At 55.7% G+C, this 18,826-nt stretch overlaps 3 protein-coding genes across 4 annotated transcripts in view; all 3 read right to left on the reverse strand.

Annotated features, from left to right (window-relative positions):
• Positions 1-1,161, reverse strand: part of PSKH1 (protein serine kinase H1) — a 33,731-nt gene extending 32,570 nt beyond the window's left edge. Inside the window, exon 1 of the mRNA XM_082861847.1 lies at positions 1,080-1,161. The gene's annotated coding sequence lies outside the window, so the exon portion shown is untranslated. The remainder of the gene's footprint in view (positions 1-1,079) is intronic.
• Positions 1,162-5,663: 4,502 nt separating this feature from the next.
• NRN1L (neuritin 1 like) lies at positions 5,664-7,102 on the reverse strand (the record flags this gene model as incomplete). The annotated part of the gene is made up of 3 exons (XM_082862106.1): positions 6,954-7,102; positions 6,067-6,199; positions 5,664-5,949 (listed from the first exon to the last, which is right to left on the reverse strand). The coding sequence occupies exons 1-3, from the start codon at positions 7,027-7,029 to the stop codon at positions 5,664-5,666; spliced, it is 495 nt and encodes a 164-aa protein (XP_082718232.1). The 5' UTR covers positions 7,030-7,102.
• Positions 7,103-7,451: 349 nt separating this feature from the next.
• On the reverse strand, positions 7,452-18,581 carry EDC4 (enhancer of mRNA decapping 4). 2 transcript variants are annotated; one of them, XM_082862228.1, is made up of 29 exons: positions 18,361-18,581; positions 15,851-16,007; positions 15,336-15,447; positions 14,936-15,035; positions 14,478-14,667; positions 14,224-14,371; positions 14,030-14,134; positions 13,586-13,695; positions 13,420-13,503; positions 13,232-13,327; positions 13,036-13,138; positions 12,735-12,915; positions 12,568-12,640; positions 12,381-12,472; positions 12,118-12,305; positions 11,925-12,028; positions 11,679-11,832; positions 10,907-11,340; positions 10,718-10,822; positions 10,481-10,633; positions 10,366-10,402; positions 10,055-10,232; positions 9,797-9,952; positions 9,576-9,691; positions 9,325-9,490; positions 9,052-9,238; positions 8,740-8,959; positions 8,184-8,347; positions 7,452-7,950 (listed from the first exon to the last, which is right to left on the reverse strand). In XM_082862228.1, the coding sequence occupies exons 1-29, from the start codon at positions 18,443-18,445 to the stop codon at positions 7,758-7,760; spliced, it is 4,191 nt and encodes a 1,396-aa protein (XP_082718354.1). In that variant the 5' UTR covers positions 18,446-18,581; the 3' UTR covers positions 7,452-7,757. The 2 variants fall into 2 exon arrangements, with proteins under 2 accessions (XP_082718354.1, XP_082718353.1); XM_082862227.1 differs by having other exon boundaries at positions 9,797-10,232.
• Between the last annotated feature and the right edge of the window lie 245 nt (positions 18,582-18,826).

Consider the following 18,826-nt stretch of genomic DNA (forward strand, 5'->3'; position numbering starts at 1 on the left):
CTTAAATCAGCAACCTATCACAGTTGACTCAGCTCCTACTTTATGCCAAGCACAGAGCCAGACACTGATATGCAGACAGAAGAGACAATCCCCAGGCCAACCATCAGGTGACACAACACAATAAACTCCAACAGTAGTCACATGAATTGAAGTACAGAGGAGTCAATGGTTACATGTGAAGGGAGGCTTTTCCAAGGAAATTAAATCTAAGGTGGATTTTAAAGGACAGATGTAAATTTTCCAAACTGGTGGGTGGAGGTGGGGGTGGGGAAAAGAAGAGTAGTACAAAGTGAGAAAATTGCGTATCTAAAGCGAAAGGGTGTTAAAACACAGAGCTAACGGCAGATGTACATACCCGCAACAACAAACTATGTATGCAGGAGACAGAAGTGCCCAGGTGTTAACTTCGGGGTTATGCCAGATTATGAAGAGCCCTGAATGTCCTGCTATGAAGTTTGGCCTTTACCCTGCAGGTACCAAGGAGCCAGTTTTAGGCAATGAAGGACTTATTCAGATTTTCAAGTGGGAATTATCACTTCACAGTTTCAGGAGAGGGAGTGAGCGTGGGGGAGCTGGGCTTCCCCTTATAAAAGCAGAGGGATAACTGGGTTACAAAGCAGGCGATCCGGCTGGACTCAGGTGTGATTTTCCCCAGCCTGAACAAGGAAGAGACTAGCTGCCCCCCGACCCTGTCGTTCAGTAGCAAAAGAGGAGGTGTGGAGTAGGTGCCAGACACGAGAAGGTAGTGAGGACAACCAGGTTGGTTCACCCTGACCGATGTCGACTGGTTGAACAGCTGGCAGGACAGCTGACCACGTCCACCTGGCCCTTGGCGCCTCAGAGACGGGCTACCCAGCGCAGCAGCATGTTTCAAGGCCAGTCAAGCCTCGGACACCAGGGACCCCAAGCAGCCATCGCCTGGCCTGCTACCCACTGCCCCTAGGCCCCGGCGCAGCGGGCACAGGCCGAGGGCTCTGGGCTGGGCAGGGACGGGCCCAGTGCTCCAGGAAGCGACCGTGGCTGCAGCTCGTCAGCCCCTCCCGCCCATGGGGCCGTCGGTCCTGGCCGGGCCGCCTCACCTCGCGCGGGCGGCGGGCTCTTCGGCGTCCGGGCGACTGTGCTGACCCTCTCCGGGCCGCGGACACAGCCCCGACCACCAACACCGCCGCCGCCGCCGCCGCCATCCTCAGGCGTCAGCGTCGTGGCGTCATCACAGCGCGCTCTTGACGCCAAAACAAATCCGGGCCGCCCACGGGGCGGGACAGGGGCGGACTCGAGAGGGCCGGGCTACGTGGTTGGCGGCTCTCCGAGCGTGGCTTGCCAGTCAACGCCTTCAGGGCGGGGTCGGGCTCTCTTCGGGAGTAGGAGGTGAGTCTCTGTGTCGCTCCAAGTGTCTCGACCTTAGGTTTGGGGCAGGCACCGTGGGAAGTAGGGAGAAAGTTTCAAGATTCAGGTTGGGGACAGGGCGCTTTATAGTGCGAGGTTGGGTGGATTTCCATGGAGATGCAGAGGTTAAGACTCCGCACTCCCAATTCAGGGGCCACGGGTTCTATCCCTGGTGGGGAAACAGATCCCGCATGCCGCGGGGCGCGGCCAAAAATAAAATAATAATACAGTGCGTGGTTGGGGACGTAGTGCATTTCAGGAGGTTTCTGGAAGTGCCTCTGGAACTCCGGAAAGGATCGGTGTAAATTTAATTAACAAATCTATTTTTTTAACTGAAATTAAAATAATTCAGGCACTCAGATATGTTGAATTTGACCTCCATCACATTGGAGTTGCAAATGGTTAACGAGAATAGGTGAGATTAGTTTGGGGCCAACTTCAGAGTAACAGTTTAATTATTGTTGTTTTTATTGTTACTAAATTTAGTATATCCTGAGGCTGCAAAACAAGTAGATTAAAGAAAAATTGTTACCATTAACAATTCCTCTATAGGGTCAGAATTATCTCACTTAACTTTACAATCAACCCAGATTCGGGGTGGAGATGGGGGGGAAATAAATGTCTCAAGTAATAAGGGGATTTTTTTTCCTTCTTTAATAATATTTTTATTACTTACCTTATATTTACTATTGGGGCGCAATCCACGTGCTTGGTGGAGTCTTTCACTGAGCAACCATAAAGAGCAGGGCTGGAGAACAACCCAGTTTCTTTCTTTAAGGCAACAGCATTCTTCCCCAACTGGCTGTGACTCAATAGGGATCACCATAAGGGAAAGGTGGCATAGTTTGGCAGGATTTGAACCTGCGTAGGGAAACCCCAATGGATTTCTAGTCCATCACCTTAACCCCCCTGGCCACAACTACTTTTGAGTGATGATGGGATTGTAATCTCCATACATCTTCCTCATTGCAGTCTGTTCATTTCTTAAAATCTTTATTGAGCCCTTACTTCATACATGGAATTGTCTTTAACTGTATAAGCTAATGGTATACTTTAAACCTAAACATATATTAACACCAATAAAATATCACAGTCTGTTTTATGTAGTAGGGCTTCATAAAAGATTTTATTAAAAAAGAAAACTTTAGGGACTTCTCTGGTGGTCCAGTGGTTAAGACTTCATGCTTCCACTGCAAGGGGGCGTGGGTTCAATCCCTGGTCAGGGAACTAAAATCCCACAGGCCACTCAGCCAAAAATAAAATAAATAAAAAGGAAAAAGAAAACTTAAAAAATTATTTCCATATGTCTAGTGTGATGCTTAAGGGAATGAACTTAGGGGCCAAGCAAACTTGGGATCATATCCCAGCTCTGACACTTCCACAGTTGTGTGAACTGAACTTAAGCAAGACATCTTCCCCTCCTTAAGCTTCATGTTTCTTATCTGTATAATGGGGATCATAGTCTTGACCTCACAGTTATTGTGAGGGTTGAAAATAATATAGAATTCCAGGGTTGATGGGGCTTAGAAATCCACACAACACCTCTATTTTACAGACATTCAGCAAATTAATTCAATAAATGTTTATTGAGCCCTTGCTATGGAAGGTGCTGGCCTGGGCTCTGGTGAAGAACACGGGGGCCCTGAGATGAAGAGGTATATTGATGCAGAGGGGACTGGGCTCAGGATATCCAACCCCCAGATTCTCCCCTGAACAATAAGCTGTTCCATGTCTGCAGAGCTGCAAACATGAGAAGCACCATTATCATGATGCTCTAGCCTGGGCAGCTGTGTCTGGGGCCCAGCCCACTTGGCTCTCAGCCCACCCCTTTCCTGCAGCTCTGGGATAAAACACACAAAGCTCTTAAGCCCCTGGCCAGAGAACAGATTCTGTCCCCAACCCCACCCCCCTGCACACACTCCAGGTCACTCAATTCCAGGGAAGAGCAGGGACTTAGGGGGCAAAAACCAGGGGAAAGTAGGTCACAGCAGGAGGATGGTAATCCCTTTGATGGCTGGCCAACACAATCGAGCCCCTGCTCCTGGAAGCGGCCTGCTCCTGGCCACCCACCAAGAGTAAGAGTGGTTCTAGAAAGACTTTTGGGGTTTGGAGCCCCAGCACCATCCCTCCAAATAGTATGCTCAGGTTAAGAGGGCTGCCCCAAGAAGACACATCCTCCATACTGAAGTCATTCTCAGTCCAAGCTTTTGCTGACTGTAACACTTCCTATGCAGGATTTAGCAATTCTGTTTTTCATTCCACGCACTCCCACAAGTACACTCTTTATACCCAGCCTTAGGCTGGGTGCTAGAGACACAAAGAGGACACTTGGGGAATCCAGAGTGGGGAATTCTGACCTAGACCCAGACAGTAAGAAGCCAGTGAACCAGTGTTATCCGTACAGAGACAGAAGAAAGCCCAGGAGCTCTGTGGACCTGAAGGAGGCTTCTGATTCAGCTTGGAGTCAGGGTTAGGGAGGCGGTAGGTGATACTGAACAAGAAGTAGGAGTTCACCAGGAGGAAATGAGGAAGGTTATTCTGAGCACAGAGAATAGATGTACAAAGAATAAAAGGCTGGCCTTTCCTTCTGGAAGATACTGGTGGTCAAAGGGGGTGGATCTGGGAGGGTTTTTTTCCTGAACCTTCTCCTTCAGGTGATGTGAGATGGGTAAGGAATGGATGAGAGAGAGAGAAGTGGGGATAAAAATACAGGTGAATGAAGTACAGGAGAAAAGACAGGGCAGAGAGTGAGTTAACTGAGGCATCTTAGCTAACTGGAATGGGAGGGTGTTTGGGAAGCGTTGCTGAAGTAGGGCTCCTACATGATAAAGTAGGGTGGAGGTCTCTGGAGGCACCTGTCACCCTGGAGCCTAGTCAAGGGTCCTATCAGGCCTGATTCTGTCCTAGGGCCAACAACCTCCCAGCATGGGCTTTAGTGCAAACCTGGCCTGCCAAGTTATGGACTCCCACCCCTCCTCCCCTCCCAGCTGATTGCCTGGGCCCCTCTTGTAAAGTCCTCTCCAACTCAGCCCCAGTTCTCCTCCACCATTTTTAAGTCTTGTATCCTTACCTCTTATCACCCTCTATCATGGTCCTTCTCTGAAACCTCCCCTTAACCCAAGGACTGAGTAGGTAGATCACTCCTCTGTGCTACTATAGAGGGGGAGTTGAAGGAGTAGACTGAATAAAATGTTCTATATATAAACATAGCTGGCTTACATAGGGCCTTATAGACAATGAAAAGGAGTTTAATATCAGGATCAGTTTTTCAATTTAGAAAATGGAGAATAAAGTGGAGGGAGTGAGAGTAGAAGCCAGTGAGGAGGCCATGGCAGTGCCCACACAAGTCGTAGGGTGATGGCTTGGAAGAGGGTCCTGGCAGGGACAGTAGATGACTGATCAATAGAGGGTCTTACCCTCTCTGAGGCCTCCTCCTTCCCTCAAGATTCTGCCCGTTCTGATTCTTGCTCTTCTTCTCCACCGTGATGAACTGGGGCTCCTCTGTGCTTCCAGAAAGCCTTCCGGGATTGTTCTGACCTCACGCTGCACACCTCTTCTCAAAGAACAAGCTTGTGGAGAGCGTAAGGCCAGAGGAACCCTCATCGTGACCCCAATTTCTGCAGCTCCAGGTCACCTCAGGTACTTGAATGTAGACTCCAATGGGGGCTCCCCATCTTCTGGAACAGGCTCCCCTTAGATTAATCAGGACCCCAGAGAAGGAGAGGAAAGGGTACTTAATCTGAACTGTGTCTTGAAGGCTAAGGTGGTAGTTCAGCAGAGGGAAGAGGAGGTGAGATGGACAGGAGCCTGGAAACTGGAAAGAACCTGGGGAGGGGGGTGGACTGGCTGAGGGTGGGGGTGCGGACACTCTATCACCTCACATGGCCCCTAGGGGCCAGGACAGGAGGGGCAGGTAGGGCTAGGAGTTCTCCCAGCCCGGGAGAACAGAGAAATATGTGCATTCCCACACATCTTGGGTCACCACCAGAAGTCTTGGAACCTGCTGGCAATGGAAAGCTCTGCACTGCCCCTGGGAAATGAGTGTTTGTGAAGAGAAAGACTGAGTCCCCTATGGTGGTCTTCAGCCCGCCCATCTCGTCCTGGGGATCAGCTTCTTGAGGCCTCCACCCCAGCCAGGTGGGCCACAGTGGAAAGAAAGGAAGGAGCTTGGTACAAATATAAATACGTTTAATGAAAGCCGAGCGCTTTCGAGACGGGGCGGGTGGGGGGGGCAGGGGGGGCGGGGGGGGGGACACGCTGCTACCTGGCCAGACCGGCTAGGCCAGAGGACCCAGGAGGCAGGCGAGTGCCAAAGCAGCCGCCAGCAGAGGGGGCTCGGGGACCCGAGTGGGTGCTGGCGCTGTCGCCCGCAGCGTCTCCTGGTTGGTCTCTGGGCCCGCCCCGCGCTCCTGAAGGCGTACAGGGGTGCCGCACAGAGTGTGCAAATTATCTGGGTGTGGGGCCCGGCGAGCTTCTTGCTGTAGTGACTCCCACACGGCGGCGGCCTCCTCAGGGCAGCCCAACAGGACTCGCGAGGCACAGGTGTGGAAATCATTCCAAGACCTGTCAAGGGTGTGGGGTTAGGGTAATCAGGTGGGGCAGGGGGCTTTGGAATGGGAGGGAAGAGGTTCAGACCCCAAGGGTGTGGGGTTGGGCTGTTGCCCTCAAGCCTGCCCGTACCTGCAGACGCTCTCCAGCTCACCTCCGCGGCCCATGCCGTCCCCCAAGCGGATGAGACACTCGGCAAAACCCTGGTATATGGTGTCACAGCGGCCTGGGACCGCTGTGGTTGCTGCCAGGGGAGATACAAGGACTGGGGGTGGGGGTGGAGAATAGTTGATAGGATGAGGTGGCGTGCCCTCACCATCCCCGCCCCTCGCCGCCAAACCCCAGGGGCTTGTTTACCAGGGAGCGTTCTGGGGACGTGACTCAGCGTGAAAGGGGTGCCCCAGGGAACTAAGGGGCACATCTGGGGACCACCTGCCTCTGCCCCCTTCTAGGCAGACCTGGACAGGATAGGTGGGGATGGGGGAAGGAGAAGCCTCGTCCCAGGAGTTGGCTCTTCTTCCGAGCTTCTGGGTCCCAGGTCAGGTGAGAATGGTCCAAATGAGAGTATGGACATGGTGAAAGGAGGCAGGTCCCCTGGCAACTTCCAGTTTCTCTGCAGCCTAGACAATCTTTGTTTGGCCTTTCCATCCCCTCCCCAGAGACAGGTGTTTTCTGATGGGTAGGGCAGAATAGAGGGGGTTGGGATCCAGGTTCGACCCTAAGAGAGGACCTCAGAGATCCCACGGTTGGTCTGGGAGTCCCGCAAGAGGTCAAGTCTCCCCTTATCAGGATGGGGACTGTGGAATTTGGGGGTTCTTCCCTCCGAAACTAGGGTTCAGTTCCCACCCTCACTTTACATCCTGAAGCCACTGGCACACAATCCCTCCCTGGAGCCCTCACCTCCTCTCCACCCTGACTCTCAGCGCTCAGGAGGGCTGTGCCTCAGCTCCCACACAACCTACACCCAGCCTGGGGAGGGGGTGTGTGGACTGGGTTGGGTCCAGCACGCCGGCACTCACCAAGGGGCGGCAGCAGCAGCAGCAACAGCCCCAGTGCACAGGGCGGTTGCCAGCGGTGACAGAAGCGGCAGCACATCTTCCCTGGGCTGGGAGCCTAGTGCCAGAGCTGGCAGCTTGGAGTGCAGCCCTTCGGCCCAGCCCCCAGAAGGAGGAACTGTGATTGGATGGGGGCTGAGGGTGGAGCTCAAACCAGCCAGCAGCCCCGCCCCCCAGTTCAGATAGGCAAAGAAGGGAGGGAACTCCAGAGAGGAGAACCCAGGAGCTCGGGGTGGTACTGAGCTGATCCCAGGGCCCTTGCCTTGCCTCAGAGATGGAGAGCGGAGATCTGGGAAGGCAGTTGGGCAGATGAGGGTGGGTGTCCAGGGCCCTGGGGTGGGTTGGCCTAGACAGAGCTCCAGGAGAGGGGGCAGGTAACAAAGGGCAGTTATCAAAGTCATGCCAAAGAAAAGCATACACATACTCCATTTTATTCCAAAAGCATTTAATTGAATTTCTCAATGTTTTTCAAAAACAAAAAGAACCAAACTGGTGGTAAAAAGGAACATGGAAAATTCAACTAAAGTGGTGTCATAATCTCAGGGGTCATGCTCCAGGCATGGCAGAACCCAAGAAGGCACAATACCCACCCTGGGCCCAGCCTAAACCTGCTGGCTACCACAACCTATAGACCATAGCCAGTGCTATCCCCATCAAACACGCCAGAGGTGGGAGCCTGAGCAGGTAAAGGGCAGACATGACCCTGCTTTGGCCTAGGCCTGTCTGCTGACCTTCAGTGCCACCCCATCCTGGGCAAGGCAGGCTGAGCTAAGGGAGGCTGGGGGTCATAAGGCCGTGCAGCATGAGGCTGAGACGCCGGGCCGCTTTGCCAAGTGAGTTGTGTGGCTCCGCCTGCAGGAACTGGAAGAGCTTCTGGCGCACCTGGGCCATGACGGAGCCCATGTGGTCCCGAGTGATGGGGTCACTGTGGTCCAGGTGCATCACAGCCTCTTCCAGGTAGCTGGGGGTTTAGGAAAAGGACAGGCTACAGGTGACCTCCAGCAGAGAGGAGTGCCCCCTGGTGGCAATGAGGCCCAGAGGCTGATAATGGAGGCCTCAAAGCCTGAGATGGGTGGGGACAGAGGGGATTGGTGGAGAAAATTAAGGAGGGGAGTCAGGCAGGAGTGGGAGTCGCTGCTTTGAACTGCTCCCCGCCCTTCACCACAGCCCTAGTCCCTGACTATGCCCACTCACCTGAGCTTGAGGTCAGTTCGAGTGCCAAGGTCAGAGGCCAGTTGCTGGATGAGTGAAAGGAGTACAGGCTGGGAGAGGGGGCAAGGTGGCTGCCCAAACACCTGGCCTGGGTCTACAGTTTCACACACGTACAGCACCAGGTTCAGGTCGGCAGCTGTCAGGGCCTGAGTAGAGAACAGAGTTTATAGCTAATGTCAGGATGGAATGCCTGCTTGTCTGGCTATGTGGCCTGGGAGAGGATGACCAGAGTAGGGCATCCTGAGGGGGATGCTTTGGGGCCCAGAGAGAGCACTGTAGGGCTGTGTTGTTACTCTGGGGAATCAGGAAAGTTTTCCTGAGAAGGGTGGTTCTGAAACAAGGTAGACTGAGGTAGGAAGAAAGGGATCCAGGGTCCAGACAGAGGGAAGAGCAAGGGAAATGCCCTGGAGGCCAAAGAGAACCAAAAAGAGTCTGCTGAGGCCAGACCACCCAAAGCATGATGGGTAGAGTGGAATGTATGATGTGTGAGCCTTGTCAGGAGACTCCTGACTCTATCTGGGCTTAGTGCCCGGCTTACCTGCTGGAAGGCCTGGTTGAGGTGGCCCTGCTGCAGCAGCTGCAGGATATGGGCTTGCTGGGCTTGGCAGTCGAGGTGGGTGGTAGGGACAGGTGTGCCAGCAGCTGAGCGCATGGCCTGCATGATGCTAGAGGTGACGGCAGCCTGCTGCTCCTTGAGTGCCACACTCACCTCACCCTTAACAATGCGCTGCACCTGTGCTAAAATTGCCTCTTGCAGGCTGCAAAGGCAAGTGAGGGAGATGAGGCTGACAGGCAGTTGGGTCTGGCCCTTTCCCAACACACCACCTTGCTCAGTGCCCTGCCCACACACCTGCCCACAGCCACGTGCAGCTGGTGCTGCACCTCAGCCCGAACGCTGCTGGACACGGTAGCCGCCATCTGCTCCGTGGCTCCCTGCAGCGTGCTGACCAGGCCCCGCAGCTGGGCCAGCACGGGCTCCCGCGCCTCCTGTTCTCGTGCCTTTCGGCTCTTCATGTGGCTCTCCAGCTGCTGCAAGTCTGAGAAGTGACCATGGGGGCCATGAGAGGGATGGTAGGGAGAAGACGATAGCCCTTCCCTTCTTGGGGCATATGACCCTACTCACATTCCTGCGTGCCCAGTCGGAAGCTATCATTGATCTGCTGGAACATGGCCTGGCAGCTCTTCTCAAAGGCGGGCAGTACCACGCTCTGGAAGGCTTCACGGTAGGCGGCCTGCATCGGCCCCTGTAACGTGTCTGCGGCTGCTCGGGCAATGGCATCTGTTAAGTTCTGGGGGTGGAAGAAGGGGCCTGAGTTGAAAGCTGAGCCCAAGCCCACCAACCACCAACCTCCCTCACCTTGGGTCCCATAGCACCTTGGACTTCAGCAGCTTGGAGATATTCTCTTTCATGCTACCCTCCACGGCTGTGAGCTTGGTGGCCACTGAGTTGCTCAGTTGGCCTGCCACGGGCTCCAGACTCCTAGACATACCTGGGACAGGGTGAGGAGGGAAAGGTAGAGCCATGAGAAGAAGCTTGACAGGTAGGGGGCCCCACTCCCATCTGGCCCACCCAGAAGTCTCCATGCAAAACTCACATGGAGGAACCGTCTTCTTGATCTCATCCCGTATGCTGCGCTCCAGCCGCCCAGCCACAGCTGAAGATAGTGCTTGGGACAGCTGTTGCGTCAGCTGCTCCTGCAGCTGCCCACCACGCTGCTGTCCCTCGGCCAGTGCCCGCTCCAGTCGCCGCTCTGCATTGTAGCTAAGGAACAGGGCTGCAGCAGGTCCCATATCCCTTCCTGGGCCAAGAATGCTGCTGCCGCCCCATGCTGTGCCACTGCCCACAAGGATACGCTCCTGCTCGTGCCGTGACTCTAGGGCACGTTCTACGTGGCCCGTGACGGTGCTCTGCAGGCCTTCAAGTTGGGTGCACAGACGCTGTAGCAGCTCTTCTTGGCTGTGTCGAAGCTGCGCCAGCTCTCTCTGCTGTTGCCAAATTAGTGCTGGCCAGTCCTCAGGGGCCTCTGCCACCTGCCAGGAACACCAACAGTCACATGAAGCCCGCCCCGCCCAACCCCACACACCAGACCAGGGGAAGGCTTGGACCCTACCCCACCCCCACAGGCAGGAGTCCCAGAAGCAGAAAGGGTGTTTGCTCGCTCACCTGGTGCTCTGTGAGCCGGGATCCCACGGACGAATCCCTGCCACAGAGGAGAAGCACCTCAGGCCATGTCAAGCCTGAAGACCACCCCTCTCCCTGGCCCCAGGACCCGTCCTACCCGTCATCCTTTTTGCCCTTTCGCTTGAGCTTGGGTGAGGCCCGAGGGGATCCTTTGGTCTTCCAGTCCTTGGCAGGAAGACGTGGAGTGGGAACTTTGGTGCCAAAACCCCCTGCAGCAGAGGCCAGGCTGGCCACCTCATCATCATGGTCGCTGTGGGAAGGGCAGGGAGAGAAATAGGCACCTACCCACTTGTTGGCCCTCCCTGTGAGAGGAACGGTGCGGGGTGGTGCCTACCTTTGCTCAGCACTGGCGTCCTGACTGTCGTGTTGCTGTAGCAGGTGATAAGGTGGTCGGTGAAAGGCCAGGCTCTTGTGCTTTTCCTGGAGGCCATTCCGGGGGCTGGGGGGACAGGCCAACTCAGCAGTGGATGACTCTATCTGAAGCCCCTACCATCAGCACATTTCCCACTCCTAAGCTCCTCACCTCTCTGCCAGGCTGCTGCAGGTCTCACGAGTAATGTCTGGTGCCGTAGGCCAGACCTGACTGTCAGGGGCCGTGGCCTCCTGGGTCAAGGCTGCCTCCAGGAGGGAAGGGGTACTATGCCGATCCCCATCCCCAGGGCCTCCATCCAGGCTAAGCTGGGGGCCAAGCTCGGGTCCCGGCCGGGGCCGTGGAGACAGCAGGTGTAGTGCTGAAGCAGCTGAGGCCATACTGTCTGGCTCCAGGCCCTCCGGAGCGGAGGAGCCAAAGCCACGGGACAGCGCCTCAGATGCGATCTCAGGGATATCCTGGGACAGGGCAGTGGAAGCCGAGGAGATAACATCGGGGGAGCGGGTGCGGCTGGGGGACGCCTGGGGTAGCCCCAGGGGCTCCACTTCCTGCAGCTCCAGGGATAGTGTAGAGGCAGCAGTAGGCACCTGAGGTAGGCCAAAGGTGGGAACTTAGGTGGTGGGAAGTAGGAGTAAAAGGAGTACAGAGACGAAGCACTGGTGTGTGTAGTGATGAGAGATGGGACAACAGGGAAGGGGGAGGAAGGTCAAAAATGGCCACAGCCCAGGAGGAGAGGAGGTGGGGATGGAAAGGCTGAGGATCTGCCCTCCAAGGACACCGGGGGCTGAGATACCCTCAGGGGAAACATGGACCACCTGAGGAAGAGCAGGACCAGAAGACAGTGTGCTGTGGGAGGAGACTGCCGCCAGCCTTCCCACTCCCATATACCTGCTATACTGCACTTCACACACACACACATACGCACCTGCCCAGGCCCTTTGGGAGGCAATTTGTCGGCCGGACTTGGGAGCAGGCCAGGCAGGAGGCTACGTGGGCTTGCCTGCAGGCTGCTACTGCTGCTTATTGTCAGACCGCCATCCAGCTGTAGCTTGGGGCTCAAGGTCAGCTCCTCAGGTGGCCTGCTGGCAGGAAGGATGAAGTGTAAGCAGCCAGAGCCTGGCATCACCTGGCACCAGCCCCTGACACGCCCTAACTCTGACCCTCATTTCACCTGGGCAAGGAGGGGTCCACGGCCGAAGTACTGCTCATGGCAGACACCGCCGTAAGAGAGGAACTGCTGCTGCTGCTGCTGCTGCTACTGGGAGATGCAGCGATCTGGGGAGATGTGGAGAACGAGGGCTGTGGCTGTGGGGGGCACTCCCAGGGCCTCCCTCCCTGTGCCCCACACTCTGCCCGCAGCATACCTGCTGCAGGGAGGTGCTAGGTGTCATGAAGGCGTCAGGTGTCATCAGCTTGGGCTTGGTCTCACTGCTCAGACTGAGGAAGTCGGCAGGTGCAGGCAGCTCCACGATGCGTCGGAGGTCAGACTGGGAGCCGTGAGTGGCCGATCCCAGGCCCTCAGAAGCCAGTTCTGGTCGAGACTCTCCAAATGCTGTGGGAAAAGCTGCCACTTGAGTCAGATCTCAGACTCCAGTCAGAACCTGCTTTCCTGTCACCCCCAACTCACCAAAGTCCTCATGGGCAGGGTGTGTAGGGAGCGGGACCACCACGTCAGGGTTCAGCTGTGGCTGGAAGCGGATCTGTACATCTTGCAATGCCCTGCAGGGAGAGCAGGGGGAGAATATGAGAGTCAGAGTCAGCAGGGTAGGGAGGGGCACAGACAGGGCACAGGCGGGCCTCCCCAGCACACTCACTTAGTGTGCACACAAAAGAGCTTGATGAGCACACCAGCTGCAGACTCCATGGCACCAGCTCCGTGGGTCCCATCTGCAAGGACAATGTGGACGACTAAGCCCCTGGCCCTCTGAGCCTCAGCACTCCCCTACATCCCAACACACATCCCTGACCCTGAGCAGCTCACCAGCCCCTAGGCTGTCATTCTCCTCCTCGGCTGGCAGCACCTCAGTGTGCCGCAGCCGGCAGCGACTCACAACCTGGATACCGAAGCTCAGCACAGGGTGGGTGAGCAGGAACTCAGAGATGGAGCTGAAGCAGGCACGGCCCTCCTCCTGGTTCTGCAGCAGTTCCATCACGTAGAGGACCTGCACAGGTAGCGAGTTCACAGCTGAGCTCAGGGGCTGGGAAGATGTGGATGTGCCACACACACCCTTGTCCTCCCTGATGATATCAGCTCTGCCCAGAGCGTCCCCACTGCAGCCTACCTTCCGTTGCACATCGCTGAGAATCAGGTATTCTGCTGAGAGGTCCAGGCAAACCTTGAGGCTGGGGGGCACACTCACTGAGCTGAAGATATCTGGGGAGAAGCTGGAGGGGGTGGCCACGAGGCAGGATGAATGAGACTGAGAGGGTGGAAGGAACCCAACCCTGCTCCTGCCCAGCCCCACAGCCCCTGCTTACCGAATGGTCTGCAGGCAGGTCCAGGACACCGTGCACCACATCTTCAGCTCCCGATTCTGGTCAGCACCAGTAATAAGGAACCTCCAGAAGGGGACCCTGCAAAGCAACAAGGCACTGAGTGGCTGGCTGGGCCCCTGCTGGGAGCCCAAAGTCCAGCCCACCACCCTCTTGCCTGCCCACTCACTCACTCAGGATCCTGTTTCTTGTGGTTGTCACAGAACAGGAGGCAGGAGAGGGGCCTCCCATCGTGAGGCTTCCACTCGTGCAAACACCTGCAGGCAGGTATATGAGTGGCCTGAGTGGGTGATCTGATCTCCTACCTGGGAGAGCCCAGGCCCTCAGGCTCCACCTTACCTTGGCTCATCCTGCCCCTCAATGTAAATCTGCCAGAACTTGACGAAGCCATCATGACTTGCGGTAGCCAGGACAGTCCCATCAGGTGAGAGGGCCCCTTCACTTAGGCACTGGGAAGAACCCAAAAAGCCTTGCTTTGCCACCTGACTAGAGGTGGGAGCAAGTCCTCCTCAGGTGAGGATGGCAGTGAGCTAGGCTGACCCAAAGCGGATCTGCGTGTTTGTATGAAAGACAATGAATGGGGGCGGGGTGCTGTAGAGAAAACCAGCTCCATAGGGTGCATGGTTAGGTGTGAGCGCCACAGGAGACGGGTCCCTCTGTGCTCCGAGTACCCATGGCAGAGTGTTAGAAAGCTATGTGGGCAGCTGTGAGAACAGGGAATAGATGAGGGACATAAAGGGGTGGGGAGAGGAGGGCAGCAAAAGCAGTCAGTTGCAGGCTTACTGTGCTGTGGCCTTTTACCACGATGAAGCCCTGCTTGATCTGGCTGACATCCACGGGCCAGGTGCTGTGGTTGGAGCGGAGCATGTCCAGGTCCCACACCTCAGCCTAGCAGGTACAGGGAGGTGAGCGTTCAGCCCATGACCACACCATTGCTACTTGGTCCCCTCCTTTCCCCCCAGGCCCAGCCCCCTCACCCGGTCCTCATGCAACAGGGCCACCGTTGGGCTGCCCTCCTCACAGCAGTCCTCACTCTCTTCGGGGATGAAGGGGCACCAGATGATCCTGCGGAAGTGATTCAGTGGAGTGCCCTCTGGCTGTCGGATATGGACCAAGATCTCTTCTCTGAGCAGGGTGTTAAGGGCTAGGCAGGTGGATAATGATGTATGTCTGGCAGACCCAGCTCCGCCCACTTTTCTTCAGTCCCCCATCCCACCCTGGGAAAGGATACTGAATTTTGCCATTAACCAGGGCCAAGCGCCACACAAACAGGTTGCCTGCCTCATCCAGGCAGGCCAGCTGTGGGGAATTGAGGTGTGCAAAGGCCAGATCAGCCACACTGCCTGTGAAGCCTTTGAGCAGGGTCCTCTCTGAAGTGCTGACACTGATCACCCGTACCATCGCTGAGCCGTTGTTGGCAGCTAGAATCAGGAGAGCGGTAGGCCATGAATAAGTATCTAGGCCCAGGCAGCAGCAGAGAAGCCCTGCCCTTGCCTGCCTCTCTGCCACTACCAGTCTCAATCTCTGTTTTCTCACTCGGCTCCAGAAGGCCTGGCAGAGCTGGGGCCAGCACAGACAAGCCTTCCATTATACCTCTACGGTCTGAGTGGGCTGAGTGACTGGACAGTAGAGCTGCATCTCTGGGGCTACTAGCAGAACACCTCCCTCCTCTGTACTGTGCCTACTCACCCCGAATAGCATAGGCCAAGAAAGAGTTGGACACAGCAATCAGGTTGCCATAGTAATATTTCTGCTCCCAGTCATACTTGGCGACGGGCTGGATTTTCACCTGAGAATCAAAAGTGAGGAAGGTCATAGAAATCGAGGGCTGGGGCAGCTTTCCTGGAGCTGAGGTAGCCCCCAGCATGCCTGGGGACAGTAGAGGCCATATGCACAGGCCCAGCACCCATTCACAATTCTTGGGGCCAGATTCCCACAGAGACTTGGCAGCCAACCCTGGCTTCCTGAGACTGGGATACACTACCTGTCTGTCAGGATAGTCCCCATAGGTACTGGCAGCATGGAATGGGGGAGGGACAGCCTAAGTGTGCCCCATCCATTATACATGCCATGACATCCTGGTGCCCACCTTGTTGCTCCCCCGTGCCTTGCTCGAGATGCTAGAGTCACTGCTGGCCACAATCTCCACCTCCTTGGCCAAAATTCCGATGCAGGTGGAACTGTCGTCTCCTAAGAGGCAGCTGGGGGGAGGGGTGCATAGCGTGACTCTTGTCCACCCAAAGTCTCGATGGGCAGGGTTGGGGGGAGAAGATACAGACACTCTGGTGAAAGTGTAAAGTCCCAGATGCCCAACTCTGCCTGGTTCACTGGTCCCCAAACCTACAGCTTCCCTTGCTCACCTCCCTCCTTGGGAATGGCCCTACTTCCATGCTAAACCAGGTGCCCAAACTTCAGATCCAGGCCAAGCCCTTGAGCTTGTCGTTGCCCCTCATCCTAGTGCAAACTCAGGTTAAGTGTTCCACCCCAGGTCATCTAGTGGGGAAGCAGCAGAGGCTGCTGGACCCTCTCCCCTCACCTTATGCCTTTAGTTCACAAATGCCTCAAAGACCCCATCACCACCACTGCCATCTCCCAGACACTCACATGACCTGCTTTTCCTGCAGGTTAATAGGAGGCATGGCTCGGAGACCAGGCTTGTTTGTTGAAGTACCATCACTTGAGCAGAGGGGGTCTGGGACCAGGAGCCCATTGAGATCTCCATTGTAGGCATTAGATGGTCGCTGGCTCTCTGCACTGGGACCTAGAGACAGAAAGGGCCACTCTGATGAAGTTATTCCACCTGCCCACTGGCCTCTCCTCCTGCAGAGCTTCACTCAAGAACCATGAGGTGCTCTAGGAACACTCAACAAGGCTCGTCAGTGGCGAGGAGGGCCCTTTGTTCAACCTTTATTCCATAAACACTGATGGTGAACCTAATGCATGCTAGGACCAAGAAGGAGCATGAAGCTCTTCTACCTGAGGGAAGGGTATAAGAATGCTCTGAGTCCAATTAATACTCAGGCCTGGGTCAGTACAGAGGGACTCTGTGTACTTGAAGGAGGACATGGGAAGGGTCAGGACAGACTTTACAGAGGAGGTGCCATCAGAGCCAGCGTGGCTAGAACACACAAACATGGGAAGGATGGAGGGAAAACAAGGCTGCAGAGGTCTCGGGTATGAGGCTAGGGTGCTTAGATTTTCCCTGTGGTAATGAGAGCCACAAAAGTTTTAAATAGGAAAGTGACATGATCTGCTATGGCCAGAGGACTGACTGCTCTAAAGTAGCATGCAGGATAGTTGAGAATCCAGGTGAGAGATACCAGGGCCTACATCAAAGTAGTGGAGGGGTTGGAGAAGAGAGGGTGGGCTTCTAAGGCATGGAAAAACATGATAAGATGTGGAAGTAAGAAAGGAAGGAGACTGCCTGACACGGAAATGGCTCAGAAGAAGCCACCCTGGAGGAATGGACATGAAGGAGTTGGACAAAGAGTAGAGAAATTATGGGGTAGGGTGTGCAATCAGGAAAGACAGCCTTTCAGTTGTTTACCATTGGCTGTGTTTCAAGCACCCTCATAGGTTCAGACACTACTCCAAAACTCCCAGGTAGCAAGGAGAGTAGGACCTCATATTCAAGGGATATGACAAGTTTCTAGTCACAAAACTGCCTGGGGTCTCACATGGTCCTCCAGTGAGAGGAGACAAGCAAGGGCTACTTGGCAAACAGGGGAATCAAGTACCAGTCAGTAAGCAAAGAGTTAAGAGGACCACCTCACTTGCATCACAGCCACCTTAGCTGCTCAGGGGTAAGCTGACCACTCTCCTTTCCAGGCAGGCTACCATGAGGACAAACAAACAAGCTACACATTACCCATGCCAGGCTCTACCAAACCTTTGTGAAGACTAGTTTGCTAGCAGCTAATAAGCATGAGAGGGCCAGGCCAAGCCCATGAGTCCAAGGAGCACACACTCCAGGCCTGGGGAAAAGGGTTTGGTGGTTCCAGGCAGCAGATAGATTTTCTCAGAGATTAGAGGTTAGCTAAACCCAGGAGTGAGCACCAGTGCCTGCTTCCAAAGGGAACCAGTTTGGGCCTTCCAGCAGGTTTCAGAACAGGGTCTGAGGAAACATCAATTCTCAGCTCTGGCCACTGCACATCCACACCTCCATTACCAGCCAGTCTCTCAACCACTACAACATTTCACAGGTCCCTGAACCTGCCATGAAACTTTGGTACTTTCACATATGCTATTTCCTCTTTGCAGAATGTCTTTCCTGACACCCAAGCCCCTCTCCATATTACAAGACCTAGCCTAAAAATTGCTCTTCTCTCAGATCTGTTCTCAGGCATTCTCCAGCCCCCACCCCACCCACCCTATCCCCATCACAGTGCCAAACACTTCTCTCTTTCAATGAGAAGAGCATTATATTACACCTTGTTAGCTCTGTGTCCTAGGAGCTCACTGAGGGCAGGAGCAGCTGAGGTACCACTGCAAACCCAAGAAAAGTTTAAACGAATGGACGTAAACTAGGGCTTGCAGATGTTTGTAGATCCAATCAGGACTGTGCAGTCTGTGATTTGCCTTAAACCCAAAGAGGACACGGAATTGGGGTTGGTCACCGTCCTCCTGAAAATCAGTTTCAGAATCGCATGCCTAGAGTCTGTATTCCAGAAAGAAGGGCAAGTTGCATAGGGAGATCAGCGGCTCTTCATTACAGCGCCTAGGTCTAGATCCAGAACTCCGCATAGAGACCAGACTAGGCCTCTGAACTATGGCAAAAGGGTAGGGAACCCGGGCCAGTCCCAGTAAGACTAGAGACGTTGCGGCCAGGACACCTGGTGGGCTCTGCGAATTCAGAGAAGGTGCCTCACCTTCAGCCGAGACGCTGAAGGACGAGGCAGAACGGCCTGGCTCCGGGATGGGGCAGGATTGCACCCAGGGGTCTGCGCCCTTCAGCAAGCACGCTCAGGGATTTGCCGCTCCGACCCTCGTCTGCCCTCACCAGCCGGGAGGATGCAGAGCCGGTCCTGAGTGACCCGAGGGCCATGAGGGTGGCCGAGGCCCGCACCGCCCTTCTGCCCGCTCACCAAGGACCCACCCCCACCGTTCCGGCTCACCCCCCGCGGGCCGGTCCAGCTTGAGGATGTCCCGCAGGTGCTGCGTGGCGTCCTCGATGTCGATGCTCGCACAGGAGGAGGCCATGGGCCCAGCCGCGGGCGCCCGGGTCCGCGCCGCGTTCGTTCGCCGCCGCCGCGCACCGTCCAGCTGAACACTACCCCGCCAGCACCAGACAGTGGGACCAGTCACTACACTCGGTCCACCCAAAGCTCGCAAACCGCCACCCGCGCCGCGTCCCTGAGCCCCGCCAACCCCACCAACCGCCTCCACTTCCGGCCCGCCCCAGACTCGGCTCCCGGAACCTGAGCAGAGCGGAGAAGAAAGGTTCCGGGCTGGGGGTCGGACGCTTCGCCCCTCCCGGAGCCCGCCCCTACCGCGGTCCTGCCCCTGCGCTAGTAGGGTCTGGGGAGTTCCTTGAGGCTGAGGCAGAGCAAATGTCCACCTACTGGACCGCCCAAAGCGCCC

Source organism: Leucopleurus acutus, assembly GCF_964270905.1.
Source record: "Leucopleurus acutus genome assembly, chromosome: 20".
Taxonomy (NCBI): domain Eukaryota; kingdom Metazoa; phylum Chordata; class Mammalia; order Artiodactyla; family Delphinidae; genus Leucopleurus; species Leucopleurus acutus.

Bases quoted from the DNA above. Each gene is read 5' to 3' on its own strand.
- EDC4 (XM_082862227.1), bottom strand. From the start codon at position 18,445: ATGGCCTCCTCCTGTGCGAGCATCGACATCGAGGACGCCACGCAGCAC. The intron at 12,641-12,734 runs GTGAGCTGCTCA...TTGTCCTTGCAG, and splicing joins GAATGACAGCCTAGGGGCTG to ATGGGACCCACGGAGCTGGT. The intron at 9,692-9,796 runs GTGAGTTTTGCA...ACCCTGTCCCAG, and splicing joins CAAGAAGACGGTTCCTCCAT to GTATGTCTAGGAGTCTGGAG.